The 17,885-nt window shown below is 49.2% G+C and overlaps 3 protein-coding genes across 5 annotated transcripts; all 3 read left to right on the top strand.

The window, feature by feature from the left end:
• The first annotated feature begins 1,461 nt into the window (after positions 1 to 1,461).
• Positions 1,462 to 8,768, top strand: qsox2 (quiescin Q6 sulfhydryl oxidase 2). The gene is given in 13 exon segments (XM_084689987.1): positions 1,462 to 1,827; positions 2,926 to 3,026; positions 3,122 to 3,170; positions 3,296 to 3,401; positions 3,789 to 3,879; positions 4,025 to 4,170; positions 4,298 to 4,444; positions 4,522 to 4,651; positions 4,752 to 4,874; positions 5,408 to 5,558; positions 5,832 to 6,020; positions 6,774 to 7,143; positions 7,145 to 8,768. Coding segments are annotated over 13 exon segments (2,028 nt in total). The 5' UTR covers positions 1,462 to 1,553; the 3' UTR covers positions 7,296 to 8,768.
• A 1,257-nt stretch (positions 8,769 to 10,025) lies between these two features.
• nacc2l (NACC family member 2-like) lies at positions 10,026 to 14,473 on the top strand. 3 transcript variants are annotated; one of them, XM_084690853.1, is made up of 7 exons: positions 10,026 to 10,139; positions 10,727 to 10,781; positions 11,123 to 11,982; positions 12,171 to 12,347; positions 13,089 to 13,194; positions 13,535 to 13,632; positions 13,765 to 14,473. In XM_084690853.1, exons 3-7 carry the CDS (start codon positions 11,145 to 11,147, stop codon positions 14,283 to 14,285), a joined length of 1,740 nt encoding a protein of 579 aa, XP_084546979.1. In that variant the 5' UTR covers positions 10,026 to 10,139; positions 10,727 to 10,781; positions 11,123 to 11,144; the 3' UTR covers positions 14,286 to 14,473. The 3 variants fall into 3 exon arrangements, with proteins under 3 accessions (XP_084546979.1, XP_084546978.1, XP_084546980.1); XM_084690852.1 differs by having other exon boundaries at positions 10,727 to 11,982; XM_084690854.1 differs by lacking the exon at positions 10,026 to 10,139 and having other exon boundaries at positions 10,434 to 10,781.
• Positions 14,474 to 15,242: 769 nt separating this feature from the next.
• Positions 15,243 to 17,782, top strand: plpp7a (phospholipid phosphatase 7a (inactive)). The gene is made up of 2 exons (XM_084690171.1): positions 15,243 to 15,831; positions 16,226 to 17,782. Exons 1-2 carry the CDS (start codon positions 15,369 to 15,371, stop codon positions 16,612 to 16,614), a joined length of 852 nt encoding a protein of 283 aa, XP_084546297.1. The 5' UTR covers positions 15,243 to 15,368; the 3' UTR covers positions 16,615 to 17,782.
• Positions 17,783 to 17,885: the final 103 nt, after the last annotated feature.

Here is a 17,885-nt window from a genome sequence, read left to right as displayed (position 1 = left end):
AGTCTTGCCAGTGGCTACACACACACTTACACACACACACACGCGCACACACACACACACATTCCTGAATTGTGAAGTCCCATTCAGAGCCTCCCTCTTCATCATGGGGCACAGTCAGGGAGCTGGTGTTTTAGAACCACACTGCAACAGAACCTGCACAGAACCACCCGGAACCACGCGAACGGCAAAAGAACCAGTGTAGTCGGTGAACGGTTTGCGTGTTCATATATCTGCTAGGGAGGACCAGAGAGAGGGAGGCTGCTCTAGTTTAAGAGCCCAATGAATGTGCCTCTGTTCCTGGGTCATTGTCTGGAACCTCAGCCGTGCCCACTGGCTGTCTGGAGGACATACAAAACTATGAGGTCTTCTTTTATAAGACTGCTCCACACCCAATACAAAGTCAACACACTCAATGCTTAAACAAGGCGCTAACAGTTAGAGAGAGAGTACTTGTGTTTATAACACAAGACCTCCGGAGGACAATCATAACAAGTCACTTCAAAAATCATATTTATGAAAGTTTGGCTCTCAAAGACACTTACCTGTCGCTTCTGACTACTTTGATGTCCTCCCATCCATCCTAAAGTTACTCCCCGTGTAACTGCAGCACACACAAACACAAACTCTCTGTGTGTCTCTCTGGCATTCACACCCACCCACTCTCTCACAGATGATCTCTCTATCTCACACACAAACTGCACTCTCTGCAATCAGCTGATTACACTTGTTGTCTTCTTCCTGCTGCTCCTGTTTTCTTATCAGTCAAACCTTCACGGTGACCTTCTCTTCCTGACATTTGATGGATCTTCCTGCGTGTGGATATGCTTCCCTCACAGGTGTGGAACAGCTTTATGGTGTGTTTGAAGCCATGTAGTAAGAGGTAGGCATATGGAGTGCAGTCTACACGCGCAGGTCTATGCTGGGTTAAGTTGTGGCTGTGGCCCCTGGCAAGGCAGGGATTGGGGATGACAGAGGAACTGGGATCAAACCGGCAGCCATGGAATTCCCTGATGAAGCATATGCCTTTGTGCTTTTGTTTCGTCTCCACAGACACACGCACATGGAGATACACACACACACACACACAGAGAGAGAGAGAGAGAGAGAGAGAGAGAGAGAGAGAGAGAGAGAGAGAGAGAGAGAGAGAGAGAGAGAGAGAGAGAGGCGAGAGGAGAGAGGAAGAGAGAGAGAGACAGAGACCTCTTCCTGGCTGAGAAACTGTAATTGCTTTATTTGAGGCAAAATATATATATATATTATGGAAATCATATCCTTAAACGTATGAAGTACAAGGATATTACCACCGTCTTATAGTATACATGAACTATAAGAAACTTAAAGTGAGAATTGTTCACTAGCTGACACGGGTAGAGAGTTCTGCGTCTGGCTGCGCTGTTTTTGCGCAGGATGACACTTCTGAACAATCCGTAGTAGCATCATCATTCACGGGAAAACAGTCACACGTAGCTTGTCCAGGGAGGTTGAGCTTATTTCAATGCACGTAGCTCGTCCGCTACCCGTTCTCATGTTGACCACATCTCAGTGGCGATATTATGGTTATTCTTGGTGCTGACGGTCGCCAATCATTCCGAATGGCAGTCACTTTCTTATTGAAGACTAGCGTCATTTTAGTATTTCTCAGAGAAAGGACAGAGGCCACTCGGCTGTACACCGAAGAAGACCCGGTGGTGATTCTGACCAGTTCTACACTAAAACAGACCGTCCACAACTCGTCCACCGCCTGGCTAGTCCAGTTTTATTCGTCATGGTGCGGACACTGTATCCAGTACTCGCCCACTTGGAAAGCACTGGCTGGGGACGTGAAAGGTAAGTTGTTGGTTGCCTTTAACATTTAGATACGCTCTTTCGAAGATTCTGCAACATATCCTGGTTCGTTAGAAAGACTACTGTAGCAGTTAGCGTACAGAAACAGCAGCTGTTGCTTGAGAGCTTTGAAGTGGCATGCTAGAATAAAGGCACTAATAGACTTAGTATAATTATAAGCTCCGTATGTAGTTACTGTGGTATAGACTGTCTTGCATACGTTAAAGCCATTTATTAAGTGTTTGTTTACTTAAGCAGGTGAAATGGTGCAGTTTACTGGACTACGTGATTACAGTCACACTGGTCACACCTGTCCCAACAGGTGAGAAATAGGAGACTGTTCACAGGATGACGTTTGTCATCTAGTTCCTTATCTGCTAATCTAACGAAGCCTTGTGGCTGCCAGCTCCAATCACTTCGTAGCAGTTGAATCGGTAATAACTCGGGCCCTTTGTTGACGTCTGCCGTGGGCTGGCCGACTCGTGAGAGGCCGCCTGCCAGCTGTCGCTTTCTCAATAGGGGTCGCGGTTTTTTGTCTTCCTCCGACCCTAGTAGCAAGCAGGTCCCCACAGCAGCCCAGACACAAGGAAAGGGACATCAACTGCCGGCAGGGACAATGAGACAAACAAATATGTAGAGAGGGACAAAGATGGGAAGAGGAATAAGTAGTAAGGCCAGAAAACAGGACAGAGAAAGGGATGGAAATGGGGCATCTTAGCCGGTCCCTAGGTCAGTGTACATAAGAACATTTCATTGTATTGCCTGGCAGTATAGTTATAAAGGACCAATCTGTTGCTCTTTGTTCATTGGCTGCAGTTCCTGCTGTCATTGTGTGCATGTGGGTGCTGGTATTATTAGCCATCTGTCCCAGTTAACTAGCTTCTCACAACATGACTGACTTTGAAAAGACCCCTTTAAATCAGAATATTCCATTGCACACTGTTAATATCTCAATCACTTTCACCCCTGTTTCCTTCCCCCTCTCTCTCTCTCTCTCTTTCTCTCTCTCTCTCTCTCTCTCTCTCTCTCTCTCTCTCTCTCTCTCTCTCTCTCTCTCTCTCTCTCTCTCTCTCTCTCTCTCTCTCTCCCTGCTTCTCTCAGACTGGGAGCTGGCCGTCAGGATTGGTGTTCTGGACTGCGCTCACGAAGACAACTTTGACGTCTGCAAGGAGTTTGGCATCCACTTCTACCCCACCTTCAGAGTAGGTGACACGCTGTTTGAACACTTGAAACAAATGCTCCTCCGCTCACAGCCTCTTAGGGTCAGTAATCCCCTTCCTCCTCTGCTCTCCCCCAGTACTTCAAAGCACACATCCTCACGCAGGACTTTGGAAAGACCTACAGAGGTAAGAAGTCAGAGGCACACGGTATCTCTGCGTCTCCGTGGAGCGTGCACACGTGTCTCCGCGTGTCCGTGGAGCAGTGTGTGTGTGTGTGTGTGTGATGGAGGTGTGTGTGTGTGTGTGTCCAGGGGCTGACCGGGAGCTGCAGACGGTACGTCATCTGATGGTGAACGTCCTCCAGAACCACACCAAGCTGGACTGGCCCGACCGCTGCCCTCCTCTGGACCCAGTCAGGTGAGCTGGAACAGGGGCCGCGCTGGTGGATATGAGCCCTGGGTTTGATTCCAATCCGGGGATATTTGCTGCATGTCTTCCGTTCGTTTCCTGTTTACCTGGAACTGTCCTATCCAATAAAGCATGAACATGCTAACATGTGATACCTTTAGGTTAGATTTGAATTACTTACAATTATTCATGACCTTAAGTTGTCATTTTAATTTGATATATGTATGCATGTCTGTGTATATATATATATATTTTTTTTATTTTCTACATAATAAAAAAAAAAAAAAAAAAGCTGGAGCATGCGGTGGGGATCTAACAGGGATCCCGGTGGTTCCAGACACACAAGCAGCTTGTTGAACTTCCTGTCGTGATCTGCTGTGCTTCCTGTCTCCCCAGCTCAGCAGACATCTTGCCTCTGCTGGGTCAGAAGTCAGACCGGTACACAGCCGTCATTGTAGAGAACCAGGACTCCTATGTTGGAAGAGAGGTAGTGTGTGTGTGTGTGCGTTGGTAGGGTTGGTGAATCAGTTGTTCTACATTTATTTTGCATTTTCGTATTTTGGGTGGGCTGTACTATCTGTGTGTATTAGGTTGTGCTTTAATGTGTGTGTGTGTGTGTGTGCGCGTTCCAGGTGATTCTGGACCTGATGCCGTACCAGGGTGTGACTGTGCAAAGAGCGCTGAGCTCAGACACTAAGCTGGTGGAGAGGCTGAGTCTGGACTCCTTCCCCTCCGCCTACCTCCTCCACCCTAACGGCACACACACCCTCCTGGATGTGTGAGTACATCTTACCTCCCGTCAAGCGTCAGGCGTCTCACCCCGCACTGTTTCCTTTCTCATTTATACCATTTGAATCAATTCACAAGCTGGAAATAGCAACAGGAACACTTTTATTTCCCTCCAGACAGAAGAGGCTGCGGTTCTTCTTCTCTTCGTTCCTGAGGCTGCTGCCGGGAGTTCTGAGGCCGAGCAGCACCCTCCAGGGCCAGGGCCTGGTACTGCATGGGGCTGGAGGCCAGGACACAGACCAGAAATGGAGAGACTTTGACAAGTTAGTCTCACAATTATAGACACAGCACACAGTACAAACCGGACGATATCCTTTCTTACTTGTGTGTGTGTGTTTAGCTCCAAGGTGTACATGGCCGACCTGGAGTCAGGCCTCCACTACCTGCTGAGGGTGGAGCTAGCTACCCACCACACCCTGGAGGGGGAGGAGCTAAGCACCTTCAAAGACTTTGTCACTGTGGTCGCCAAGGTAAGAGGAAGGCTATTGCGGACACACACACACACACGAAGAACCCTTTGAATCTACCACTAGAGTACTGTACCGATGGACCGTGTGTGTGTGTGCGCAGCTGTTTCCCGGGCGACAGTGTGTGGTGAAGCTGCTCGAGACATTGCTGGAGTGGCTGGTCAGTCTGCCTCTGGACAAGATCCCCTACGACGCCATCCTGGACCTGGTCAACAACAAGATGAGGGTGAGACACACACACACACATCCTACCTCTACTGGTGGCTATGGACAGGAGTGCGGTGAGCGAGCGCATACAGTTGTGACCAAAAGTTTTGGCAATGACAAATGTTGTGTTTTGCAAAGTTTGCTGGTTCAGTATCCATAGATTACTGGAATCACAATAAGGCACATTTCATATTTTTAAAAGCTTTTTTGGGGTGAACGTTTTCAAAATATGCAAATAGACCCCTCTTTTACAGCAGTTAATCTGCTCTTAAAATCCAATCAGAATGATGAGTGATTTCACCTGGCTAGAACTACTTCACACTTTCCCTGTGCTGATGATATGACTTACTGTAATTATGTTAGCAGTCATTTTATGCCAGCTTAGGCTCAGCAAGCTTTGAAAACACAAAATGTATGTTGCTTCCAATACTTTTGGCTACGGCTATACACACACACACACACACACACACAAACACACATGACGCATGCTGAACGTCCAGTAGTTGGAACTGTTCTCTGGGCTCATGTCAGTTGTTGGGTGCGTTTGTTCAGATCTCGGGGCTGTTCCTGGGGGAGCAGCTGCAGTGGGTGGGCTGTCAGGGCAGCCGGGCGGGGTTGCGGGGTTACCCCTGCTCCCTCTGGACTCTGTTTCATGTTCTCACTGTGCAGGCAGCATCACGGCCCGACGGCCTCGCCAACACTGGTACGTACCTGTACATAGTAACACACACACACACGCACACACACTACTCATGCATCAATCCATCAACTTCAACCCATCTCCTTCATTCTTTTCTCTATCAGGCTTTTCTAATGCCAACAGTATTTATATTCGAATAGTTTTTTTGTCGTGTGTATGGGCTGGGTAAGCTGCAAATGAAGGTGACTTCTTGGGATCAATAAAGCTGTCTGAATTTAAATCGTCTACTCGTCTAATTTCCTCTGCCTCCCCTCCCCTGCCCTCCCCTCCCCTCAGGCCTGGAGGAGAACCCCAGAGCGGTGCTCCAGACCATGAGGAGGTACATCGTCCGGTTCTTCGGCTGCCAGGAGTGCGGCCAGCACTTTGACCACATGGCTAAGGAGTCACTGGACCAGGTGCAGACTGGAGACCAGGCTGTACTGTGGCTCTGGAGCAAGCACAACCTGGTGAACAACAGACTGGCAGGTAGGAGTGTGTGTGTGTGTGTTAGGGCTGCCGCGATTCTTCAACGTCATTGACAATGTCGACGCTGAAAATGCGTCGACCTAATAAAAAAATACTAAAAACGCTTCAATTCATTATAACAAATGTTGTTCTTCAATATCACAACGTAATTGGTGCTTGCGTGACGTCAGTCGTTGTTGGCTCAAGTCATTGGTTGGCTCCAGTCAACGCTCAAATATCATGGCAGCTGCAGCAGAGTCCGACTTGGTTCCGAAACCCGAGTCCCCAAATACCCGAGGCTTCAAAAGTATGGGAATACTTTGAGTTAACGCTATCACCAAACAATAAGGTGGTTTGTACACTGTGCAAAGTTGCAATGGCATACCACAGCAGCACTTGCGCTATGCACGAGCACCTGAAAAGAAAACCTACAGGCGCTATACTGGATGATTGACTGCCAGAAAAGGCAGCAATATATGTTGTCATTTTAGCTGCTAAAAACACGCATTATGTAAGGGATAATGTATAGAACCCCAGTCATTATTGGGAAAATAAACCCCGACAGGGCGAACAGCACCCCGACGCGAAGCGTTTATTGAAGAAGAATATTCGCTCTTCACAATATATATTTTTGGAGGAAAATTGATCGTTTAGATTAATCGACTAGTCAATAAAATAGTCTACAGATTAATCGATAGAAAAATAGTCGTTAGTGGAAGCCCTAGTGTGTGTAGAGTTGTTCCAGGTCGCTAAAACCTCCCCCTACACCTCCAGGGTCGATGAGTGAAGACCCCCAGTTCCCCAAGACCCCGTGGCCTAGCCCCGCCCTGTGTCCATCCTGCCACGAGGAGCGCAGCGGCCTGCACGTCTGGAGCGAGGAGCAGGTCCTAGCCTTCCTCAAACGCCACTACGGCCCCGACAACATCTCCCCCCAGTACACCATCAGTGCCCAGCGCCCCCGAGAACCCCACCCTGACCCCCATCCCGACCCCGCCCAGGACGCCGACCAACCCCCCGAGCCGGTCCAGGAGAAGGGGGAGGCCCACCAGGAGAAGACCCCGGCCCCGCAGGCCTCCTTACCGCAGGCCCGGGGCGGGGGAGGTGGGGCTGGGGCGGAGCGGGCGGAGGCAGGGTCCGGGGGGGGGGGGGATCCTCAGCCTGGGCTTCTCCAGCGTGGACATGAGTCTGTGCGTGCTGCTCTACGCCTGCTCCTGCGTCTTCCTCATGTTCATGTTCTTCTTCTTCCGCGTGCGCTCCAAACGCTGGAAGGTGCGCTACAACCGTCCCCACGTGTAGCAGCGCCCCTCCCACCCCCCTGTGGACATTGAGGTGGAGAGGAGGGCTGCTCAGTGTGATGGAACCAGCAGGGCTGCTGTGTCTGGTCTACTGGAGCCAGATGACCTGAGCCAGCTGAACACAAACTCGGTCTCCCCCTTTTTCACCAAGACGGTTTAATCACGTTTATTTATTTGTTTTTATGTCAATAATGTTGTTGATATTTACTGTGAACCATCCTTCATCTTGACGTATTGTTTGCCAATTGAGAAACAGGAAGTGATGTCATGGAATGCAGGAAGGAAACAGGAAACTGTCTGGAACAAAGTGATAATGAGAATATTCCGTCATGAAAACGGCTGTGGCGTAGAATCTGTGTTTTAATTTATTTTTTTAACTGAGGTACAATGTTTGTATTGGGCTGTCTGATTAGAGTCGGCCATTCTAGTAAGAGAAAGGATAATCCTTCGGAGCCTTTAAATGTCAACTTCAACCAGGTTCCACACAGTCCAACCATGATCCTGAAACCCAAACTCAGTTAATGGCTCAGTTCAACAACCATCATGTAGCAGTCCACCACCACAAACATGTATTGACATTGAGACCTTCACGTTGTACTGTACATGTACTGTGTATATTGCAGGTTGTCATTGGTGGGAAGCACACGTGTCCGAGGCTGTGGTTTGATCATCCAAATATCTCAGTTCTGAGTAATGTCCTTAATGGGATTCCAGTTTCTTTGGAACTTCAAACTTTTGTAATGCATTATTGTATTGATATTTTGTGGATAACTCTTAACCTGCCTACTTGAAAAAAATGCCTGGATCAAGATGTATTATGGGTTAGGAGATCAGAGTCAGACCTCGTCAGTCCACCCCGATCTGCTCTCTGCCTGAGGACCGGAGCTCAGGATCCTCTTTGTAACGTGGCCTCTGCAGGTCTGCGGTGACTGGAAGTTATCCAGCCTGTATATATGTGAATATTACGCGTGATGATTCCGTCGGGTATTTTTCAGCGGCTGGTTTTGTAACGCAAAGTGGCGGGAACAGGATGAGAATGTCTGTTCTCTTCGCCTCGACGGTTCTGTTGAAGAGGTGATAGACACGCCGCACAAACAGTTTTGGCACATGTCCCCCCCCCCCCCCCTCCCGCCGCCCCCGCGCGCGCGCAGAACTTCGGATCTACTGATGGTGACATTAAGTTTGAGCCTGTTATGGTTTTTAATCCTCCACTGATTTTCATGTGATGACCGCCAAGTGCTTTGTTAAATCGTGTGAAATGGACCCCCGGCTCCAAGGACTGGCATGATGACGGGGTGTGTGAGTGTCATGGAAGACTTCAGGTTCTGTCAGCTGTGTTCTGCTAAATGAACCATGCAATCTCTCTCTCTCTCTCTCTCTCTCTCTCTCTCTCTCTCTCTCTCTCTCTCTCTCTCTCTCTCTCTCCAGCTCTTTTCAGATGTATTTTCATGCTGGATTAAATATTTTAAACGTTTTTCATGTCTTGAGTTTCAGTGGTTGTTTCTCTGGGTTCTCCTGGACTCCATTCAGCTGCCCTGCGAACGTTAAACCTCCTGCCCTAACCTAACACCCTATAAATCCTCAACTAAAATAACCTGCCTGTTTTACCCCCTCATACCTCCTGCCCCAGCTCTCACACACAAGCTGCCCTCCCCCATAAGAAGTCTCCTACTCTTTTCCGATAACTGTAGATTTGCCCCACCAGGACTGGCCTACCCCTACAGTGACTGCAGCTCTGCCCCACCAGAACTGCCCCTGCCTGCCCCCCTAGGGATACCTACTGCCCAGCTTGTCCCATAGCTGCTGCACTGTGGTGACCGTTGTTTCACTGGCATCCACAGTCTGTTTAGCAGTCACACTGGACTGCTGTTTGTGTGGCCAAACATACCCCTGGAAACCCCTCTTAGCCCTGTCCTCAGACACCCTCTATTTATCCTCCCTGCCCTGTCCTCTGCTTACATGACAATCGTGTTAATGTAAATACTGTCTGATGCAGTCAGCCACTTGAGATGAACGGCTAGATGTGTGCGTTTTCCACACAATTCATATTGTACTTGCAGTGATCTGTTTGTCTGACGATAGGTGAGGCTTTTCAATAGTTTGTGCGTGTCAGTGCCTTTATATCTTTCTCCCTCCCTCCCTCTCTCTCCCTCTCTCTCTCTATCTCTCTCTCTCTCTCTCTCTTAGTTGGCACATAGACGCAGTATGCACACTATGTACTCAGCATGCCAAGTTGGGCCAGGCACTGCATTGCAGCGCTGTGCATTTGGCCAAGTCATGGCACACAGACAGATAGGCGGGCAGAGCAGGAGAGGCAGGCAGACTGTCCCAGAACCCTAGTTCAGCTGCTGTACATGTTAGCTCGAGCACACACAGTCCGGGCTGCAGTTTCCCTTCCTGTGTGTCTGCTGGTTAGCACAGCCTCAGTAACATTCAACCTTGGAATGTGTTCCTGTACCAGCAGAAGAGGTACGTCATGTCCCTATCTCCCTTCACGTCTGTCCTTTGCCCCTCTCTTCTTACTCTTTTTCTCACTCTCCGTCTCTGTCTCTCTCTCTCTTTCCCTCTCTGCTCCACAGTACACAGCCACCCTCTGCAGGGCAGTTAGCCGCATTAGCTCTATCCATGTCCTTAAATGACTCCTCCACTCCTCTCCATCTCCCCCCTCCCTCTCTCCCTCCCTCTGTCTGTGTCTACACCCGGCCCCCCCCCCCCCCTCCTCTCCCTGTGACACACACGGCAGACGATGCATTGATTGTGCTCAGAACCTCACCCTCCTCTTCTGCTCTGCCTCGCATGGAGACGGAGAGGACGACTGGAGCGCTGCGGCTGCCTGACTGCCGGGGTAACGGTTCTCTCTAAGCCTCTGTAGTCTGGGCACAGGGCTGAGCGGAGCACAGAAAGCGAGCGAGCCAGGGAGAGAGAGAGGGGGAGAGCGAGAGAGACAGCTGCTGGGAATTTCTGCTGAGTGTTGGGTTAGTCTGGCTGGTGTGTTTATCCTCAGAATACCTGACGGCTTCTGCGGAGCAGGAAAACTTAGACTGCATCGGGGGGGGGGGGGGGTGGAAACAACAGGGTAGAGTTGTTCGTGGCACTGGAGAGAGCCGATGCTAGCTGCGTTAGCCGCGGTGGGGTGGATGAGTGCAGATGATGCTAGTCATAGAGCTGGTTGTTTTCTAGACATTAGCATGCATTGTTTGTCTGCATGTACTCAACTTTTTCTCTGTGTGCTCCTGTTTCCCCTTCTCTCCCGTTTGCTTCCTCCTCCCTCCTCCCCTCGATCATCATTTTTTCCCTCCTTTCCTCCCTCCCTCCTTCCCCTCCTCATCTCCCTCTCACTCTTTCTGTCTCTATTCTGTCATCCATCCTCTTATGTCCTCTTCTCTCCCTCCTTTTTCTTCTTTTTCTCTATGTCTCCCCTCCCTTCCTCAGATACCCCTGCTCCTGGTCCTACCCCCAGGTGTTACCCTGTGCAAGGCTAATCCAGGTAGCCTGATCCTATTACTGGCCAGAGGCTCCACTTTAGGCTAGGCTAGCTCAAGTAGCCTGTTCCTCCAAGATACGTTTAACTATCCTAGGTCCTTCTCCTACTCATAGGTATCCTGAACGTGTCTCTTAGCTCTTCGGTAGGTTAGGTTAGCTTATGTAGCCTATTGATGTCTCGCCAAACAAAGCTAGGTTGAACTTGCTCAGGTATCTAGTTACTGCCTCCAAGGTAGCCTGGCCCTACCTCCCTGGCTAGGCTAGTCTTCATAGTCTGGTCTTGTCTTTCCCTAAGAGGCAACGCTAAGCTAACCCACGTAGCTGGACTTGTCCCTCTGTGCTAAGCTCTGCAAGCCCAGGAAGTTTCATGATGTCCCAACTTCTCCACATGGAGATCCCTAACTTCGGCAGCTCGGTGTTGGGCAGCCTGAACGAGCAGCGTCTGCTGGGCCAATACTGCGACGTGGCGATCCTGGTCAACGGTCAGGCCTTTAAGGCCCACCGCGCTGTGCTAGCCGCTAGCAGCCTCTACTTTAGAGACCTGTTTAGCAGCAACTCCCAGAGCCTGTTCGAGCTTCCCTCGTCCGTCACCCCCGCCTGCTTCCAGCAGATCCTGTCCTTCTGCTACACGGGCCGCCTGAGCATGGCTCCATGCGAGCAGCTGGTCCTCATGTACACGGCCGGGTACCTGCAGATCCAGAACATTGTGGAGAGAGGCATGGAGCTGATGCTGAAGAGCAGCTCCCCGCACTGCGACTCCCAGACCACCAGCGCAGACGACCTGGGGCTGGACGCTCAGCCCTGCAGCCCCAGCCACAGGCCCTCGGGCCCGGGCTCGGCCGAGGCTCTGCTGGCCTGCGGGCGGATCAAGCAGGAGAGGTGTGACACTCCGCCGGAGGGGGAGGACAAGGAGCACGGGGGGGGTCCCGGGGCGGAGGGCGGAGGAAGTCAGAGGGCGGAATCCCGAGGGTCAGAGGTCAACGCCACCCGAAGCAGTGCCCTGTGTTACAGCGGGGTGGTGCCTGGGCTGCAGGCCTACCCTGCGGCCAGCGGGGAGCGCTCTAGTCCTGGAGGTTCCAGCCTGCCTGCCACAGACAGCCCTGGCTCCCACCCCCTAGAAGAAGAGTTTGAGGAGGACTTTTATGGAAGCAGCACGCCTGGAATCTTTGGCCAGATCTACGGACATCCTCCCAACCCATACAGCAGTAATCTCTCTTTCCTACCTCTCCACACGAAGGACTGTTAGACACGCACTCACGTATATCTCAACTCTTGTGCATGTCTCACAAAGTGTTAAGAATGTTTTCTACATGTACAGCGTGTTCACAGGCACAGTCATCCTTCAGACACTCTCACTAGTCTGCCTCTCAAGTGCTCCCTTCTGTGCCCTCAGTGCAAGAGAAGGTGGAAATGCTGTCCCTCCCATTGGCCACAGAGAGGCGCCCCTGCGTGCTGATTGGACGAGATACGATGGCTCTTCCTGCCAGTCTGATCAGCCAGATTGGATATCGGTGCCACCCCACCCTCTACACCGAGGGAGACCCTGGAGAGAAGGTGGAGCTGGTTGGAGGTAAGACCATGCCTCCTGCGACCCTCAATTCTGCTCTCTGGGGACATGCAACCATGGTTACGCTTTCTGTCCGTCTAACAGAGTTGGGGGTCAAATCAGGAAGTGAGATTCATTTCCAAAGCAAAAGTGCTCAAATGTTAATGCGAACGCTGTTCACAATTCATCTTTTTTTAAATGTGGGGGGTCAGATGACTGAGCGGTTAGGGAATCGGGCTACCAATCAGAAGGTTGCCGGTTTGAGTGACAAATTGACATTGTGTCCCTGGGGAAGGCACCTCACCTTACTTACCTCGGGGAATGTCCCTGTACTTACTGTAAGTCGCTCTGGATAAGATCATCTCCTAAATGACTAAATGTAAATGTATTTGCTTTTAGTTTTGGTTTCCATTACTCAAGCTGATTCAACTTGAACTTTCCCCCCCCAGTGTCTGTAACAGTCAGCATAATGTAGGTCTAAAAATAACATATTTTTCTTCTTTTTACTTGATGAATGTGAAGCAAAATGTTTCTCCTTCTAAAGGTAATCCATGCTGACATTCCAGAATGATCGATGCCCACAGAAGTGAACTGCTCTGATGTAGCATATCACCGCTCCCGTGAAGGCTGCTGTAACATCTGTAATGATACAGTTGTCATGGAAACAGTCAATAAAGGACACCGTGTGTGTGTAGTTTGTAGATGTGTGTTGGTTCTACCGGAGTGTTCCATGACGTGCTCTGCTGGTTCTGCTGTGTGTTCCAGGTTCTGGTGTGTATATGACAAGAGGTCAACTGATGAACTGTCACCTGTGCGCAGGAATCAAACATAAAGTCCTGCTTAGAAGACTTTTGGCTACGTTCTTTGACAGGTGAGAAAAACAAAGAGAGAGAGAGAGAGAGAGAGAGAGAGAGAGAGAGAGAGAGAGAGAGAGAGAGAGAGAGAGAGAGAGAGAGAGAGAGAGAGAGAGAGAGAGAGAGAGAGAGAGAGAGAGAGAGAGAGAGAGAGAGAGAGAGAGAGAGAGAGAGAGAGAGAGAGAGAGAGAGAGAGAGAGAGAGAGAGAGAGAGAGAGAGAGAGAGAGAGAGAGAGAGAGAGAGAGAGAGAGAGAGAGAGAGAGAGAGAGAGAGAGAGAGAGAGAGAGAGAGAGAGCAACAGATGGAATGGCGTGATGAAATCTCTGTGGTGACTGATTGTGGTATTGTATCCATAGAAACACATTGGCCAATAGCTGCGGGACTGGGATTCGCTCATCAACCAATGATCCGAGCCGTAAACCTCTGGACAACCGGGTCTTAAACACAGTCAAACGTTGGTCTCTCTTCTGTGCAGATTGACATAACCCCACACTGTGTTTCCTTGGCACCAGTTTACCTACAACTGATCCACGAAACCACAGTTGTGCTACATGCTGTGTTCCTTATCGTCCTCTCTCTCTCTCAGTGTACTGCCAGAACTTTGCGCCCAACTTCAAGGAGAGTGAGATGAATGTGATCGCGGCGGACATGTGCACCAACGCGAGGCGCGTCAGGAAACGCTGGCTGCCCAAGATCCAATCCCTCCTCCCCGACAAGAGCCACCGGAGGGGCCAGACCAAGAGCGGAGGGTCCCCGGCCTTGGCCCCCGCCCCGGCCCAGACCAGCGCCATCTCAGTCTTGGACCTGGACCCCCGGCACCTGAGTCAGGCCTACCTCCCCCTGGACGCCCACCTGTACGCAGAGCGCAGGGAGGCCCTGCTGCCGCACCTGCAGTTCCTGAGCTCCCGGGGGGCACATGAAGGGGCCGACCCGGAGAGAGAAAGGCTCGTGCAGGCAAGCAACGGGACTGAAGCCCACCTTGCAGAGGCTCTCCCGGCCAGTTCCCCCAGTCCACACCGAGGCTCCTCCCCCCACCTCACAGAACAGCAGGAGGGGGAGGAGACAGGGGAGGAGACAATGGAGGAGCCACAGGAGGACAGCCAATAAGATCTGAGACTCTCTGCTTCCGCTGCAGACATCTATATGTACATATAGGTGCACAGTATATATATATATATATATATAAAATATGTATGTGTCTGTTTGTTTGGCAACTGTGATGCATGCAAGATCCAGCTTTGCAGTTCTGACTACGGGCGTGTAAATATAACTCATAAATAAAGGCTTCTTGATAATGCTATGGCGACCAGTACTGTTCTAGAGTGCCCCCTGTGCGTTGGTCAGAAGTCAGATGAACATAGGTGGACAGATGTGGGACCTGGACAGGCTGAAGGCTGGCTGGAGGCTCTTTGAAGGCTCTCTACACTAACAAGTCAGATCTCACGGACAAACGCAACTGCATCCCCCTACAAAGCTACATGGTTTATGCTACTGTGCAAGGGACAGAAGATGTTATCTAAACACTCTCTAACTTAAGACTGTGTGACTGGGCTGAGATTAAACAAATGGGGGCATTGCAGAAGTCTATTAATACACAATATGTTCAAACGAGGTCATTCAGATCTGGTGGTGCTGTAGGCGTGGACCATGTAGTTTTAAGAATACTGCTGTTGTACATACTATAGAATGCTTTGTGCAGGAGAATGTTTGTCTAAACGGGGGTGTTTCTAAAAGCAGAATTTGTCGAAGTTATAACCAGATAACTGACAATTTGGTCTGCTTAAAGCTCTTGCTATTCTTTGTTATCAATAAAGCTAAGCTTAAAAGCTTGTTTGTTTGTTGAGTGTTTAGTTGCAAATATACACTGGCCAATATCTCAAAAATCTTTATCGGACTCCTGATTTTGTATACTGTTTTGTGCGTAAGTATACTTGCACCTTTTATGATGTCAATTATTGGCCATAATTTAGGCTGAGTCGGATAACAGTTAAACTAAGGGGCCACGTGCAGGCGCACATAAGAAGGGCAGTGGGTCTATTTATAGCGGAAACCGAGTTGGAAGCTTTGGAGCAACACTTGATATCACTGCAGAACTCAAGCATAACCGCCTTATTTGTGGCCCGCTACCACCTTAGAAAGTAACGGTCTGTTGACTGTCTGGATATCCGGACTTTAGGCGGGAGAACCGAGATGCCAGTTAATCGAGCTCGAATGAGAGACAGGAATAACGTCCTAAACAGACCGGAGTTTTTGTCGTTAAACCAGCCTCTCCGAGGGGGACCTGAGGCCCGGGGGAGCACAAGGCGTCCCGGAGCTGCGAGGCGCCATTCGTGCCCAAATCAGCCGGAGGGCGCGCAGCAGGAGCCGATGGAAGGCACCAAAGACCGGAAGGAACTACCAGAGGAAGACTGTATGCAGCTCAACCCTTCCTTTGGGGGGATTGCTATGAGCTCTCTCCTCGCCATTGACATCTGCATGTCCAAAAGCCTAGGGGTCTGTGCGTATACCACGTCCTCGTGGGGCAGCATGCGTTCCATGGTCAAACTGCTCGCGTTTACCGGCCACGGGATACCGTGGGTTTTTGGCACCCTCATTTCTCTTTACAGGAGCAACACGTTGGCAGGACAGGAGGTTCTAGTCAATCTTCTACTTGGTACGTTAATAATCCGATCCCCTCTCTTGTGTCTTGTGTATGTATATGTTCACTGTCCAACAGTAGAGAAGCAAGTTGCATGATTCATATTCCCTCTGCTGTTCGCTTTGGCTCACTAACTCAAGGCATATTAATAGGCTGCAGTTCTTATCCCTTGAGTATTGAATAACATTTCTATTTCATTCTTCTGGGCGTGGCAAATTTTTGTTTCTGCAAGTGTTTCTTCTCAAGCAAGCAGGTTGAGTTTTGAACAGATGTTGAATTTTGAAACTGTAACTCTTGTCAAAGTTGCATATGCTCTCATTGACCAAACACGTTCTCCCAGTTTGGGTCAGGGTGTTACAGGGTTCGGTTTCATGATCATAGTTAACCCTCCTTTGTCTCTTCACCTCAGCCCTCCTGCTGGACGTTATGACTGTTGCTGGGATGCAGAAACTGGTCAAGCGCAAGGGTCCCTGGGAGATGCCACCCAGCTTCTTCGACTACATGGCCATGGACGTGTACTCGTTCCCCGCGGCACATGCCAGCCGCGCTTCCATGCTGGTCAAGTTCCTATTGGCCCATCTGGTGCTGGCGTTTCCGCTGCGCGTCCTGCTGATTCTCTGGGCCTTCCTGGTGGGCGTGTCCCGGATCATCCTCGGCCGCCATCACCTCTCAGACGTGGGCTTCGGCTTCGCACTGGGGTACCTTCACTACACCCTGGTGGAGATGGTCTGGTTGCCCTCCTCCACCTGCCAGACTCTTATCGCCATGGGAACGCTTAGCTGGAGCCCACTGCTGTAGGCACGCCCACTCGTCTACCTCCTGCCAGCCATCTTCCAGCCTCTTACCCTCCAGCCAATCACCCTTCAGCCTATTACCTCCCAGCCAATCAGCTCTGATCTAATATCAACAAAGACAACTGGATCAGATACATGAGATGGTTGAAACAGGATGTACCCTTGCTCTGCCTGTCCTTCCTCATACTGTAAAGAATGCAAATATTTACAGTTATTCATCCATCACTAGTTATAAATAGGTTATTTTCAGCTTCAGCAACCTTTGTCTCCAAAACAGTATGCAATATATAATAGACATCTTCTTATCTTTTTACACATATTCTTTGTTAAATATTTCTGTTGTTCAAGTATAAGAGTATTGGCATGTTAATGGTATGACAGTCAGGAATGATCAGACTGATTGGAACCCAACCTTAATCTATCAGGGATTTTGTTTTCGACTTTTACATGATTATCTGTATTCTAAATGTCTGATATTTTATATGTTCCATGTCTCGGTCTTAAAGAATTGGGGTTTTGTACCAGCTATAAAATTGTTATTAGTCTACAAAGTTTATATTTATTTCATAAACTGTTCTTATATTCATATGTAAAATATATACTGGCAAATGAAGTAATAAACAAAGACTGGAGTTGAACACATATGAGGGAGGTAAAGAAAGACATCAAATAAGACGAGTTTATGACGGTTAAGAACCAAGCCAGGACAGATGCATGTTCTATCAAGTTAAGAAGCTGCGTGGACAGTTTTCTACAACAATGGAATAAAAATCTATTTTCCAGCCTTAACTGAAATATTAAACATATGGTTATGTAAAATAAATGTGTTTCAAACTTGTAAATATCCTGCCTCAGCCCAAGGTTGAATAGATTTATTATTTATATTCAGTCAAACAGTTCCAGCATATGAAAAGGTGTCTTGAAGTGATAGGCGCATGCATCGCCACCTACAGGTAGCTATAACAAAAGCGTCCCTTCACAGCATATCATATAATAAACGTTATCTTGTTGGTCATTTCACCGTAAACAATGAACTGTATTTTGTCTTAAAGATATATAGCCTATTGCTGGAATTAAATCAAATCAAACACTGCTTGGAGTAGATCCGAAATGTTTTACAAATTGGGTAGGTGGGACGGATCAGATATTGAGTGACAGGCATCGTACATGATTACACCTATTAAAAAATAAAGCTCAAAATATTATTTAAAAATGATTAACAATACAATCCTGAAAGCGGTAAAAAAAAATAACTGCACAAAACTGTTGATGCGC

Source organism: Hypomesus nipponensis, chromosome 24, assembly GCF_054491055.1.
Source record: "Hypomesus nipponensis isolate SF chromosome 24, ASM5449105v1, whole genome shotgun sequence".
NCBI lineage: Eukaryota > Metazoa > Chordata > Actinopteri > Osmeriformes > Osmeridae > Hypomesus > Hypomesus nipponensis.
The sequence above is the reverse complement of the archived record's forward strand: the minus strand, read 5'-3'. Positions and strand labels throughout refer to the sequence as shown.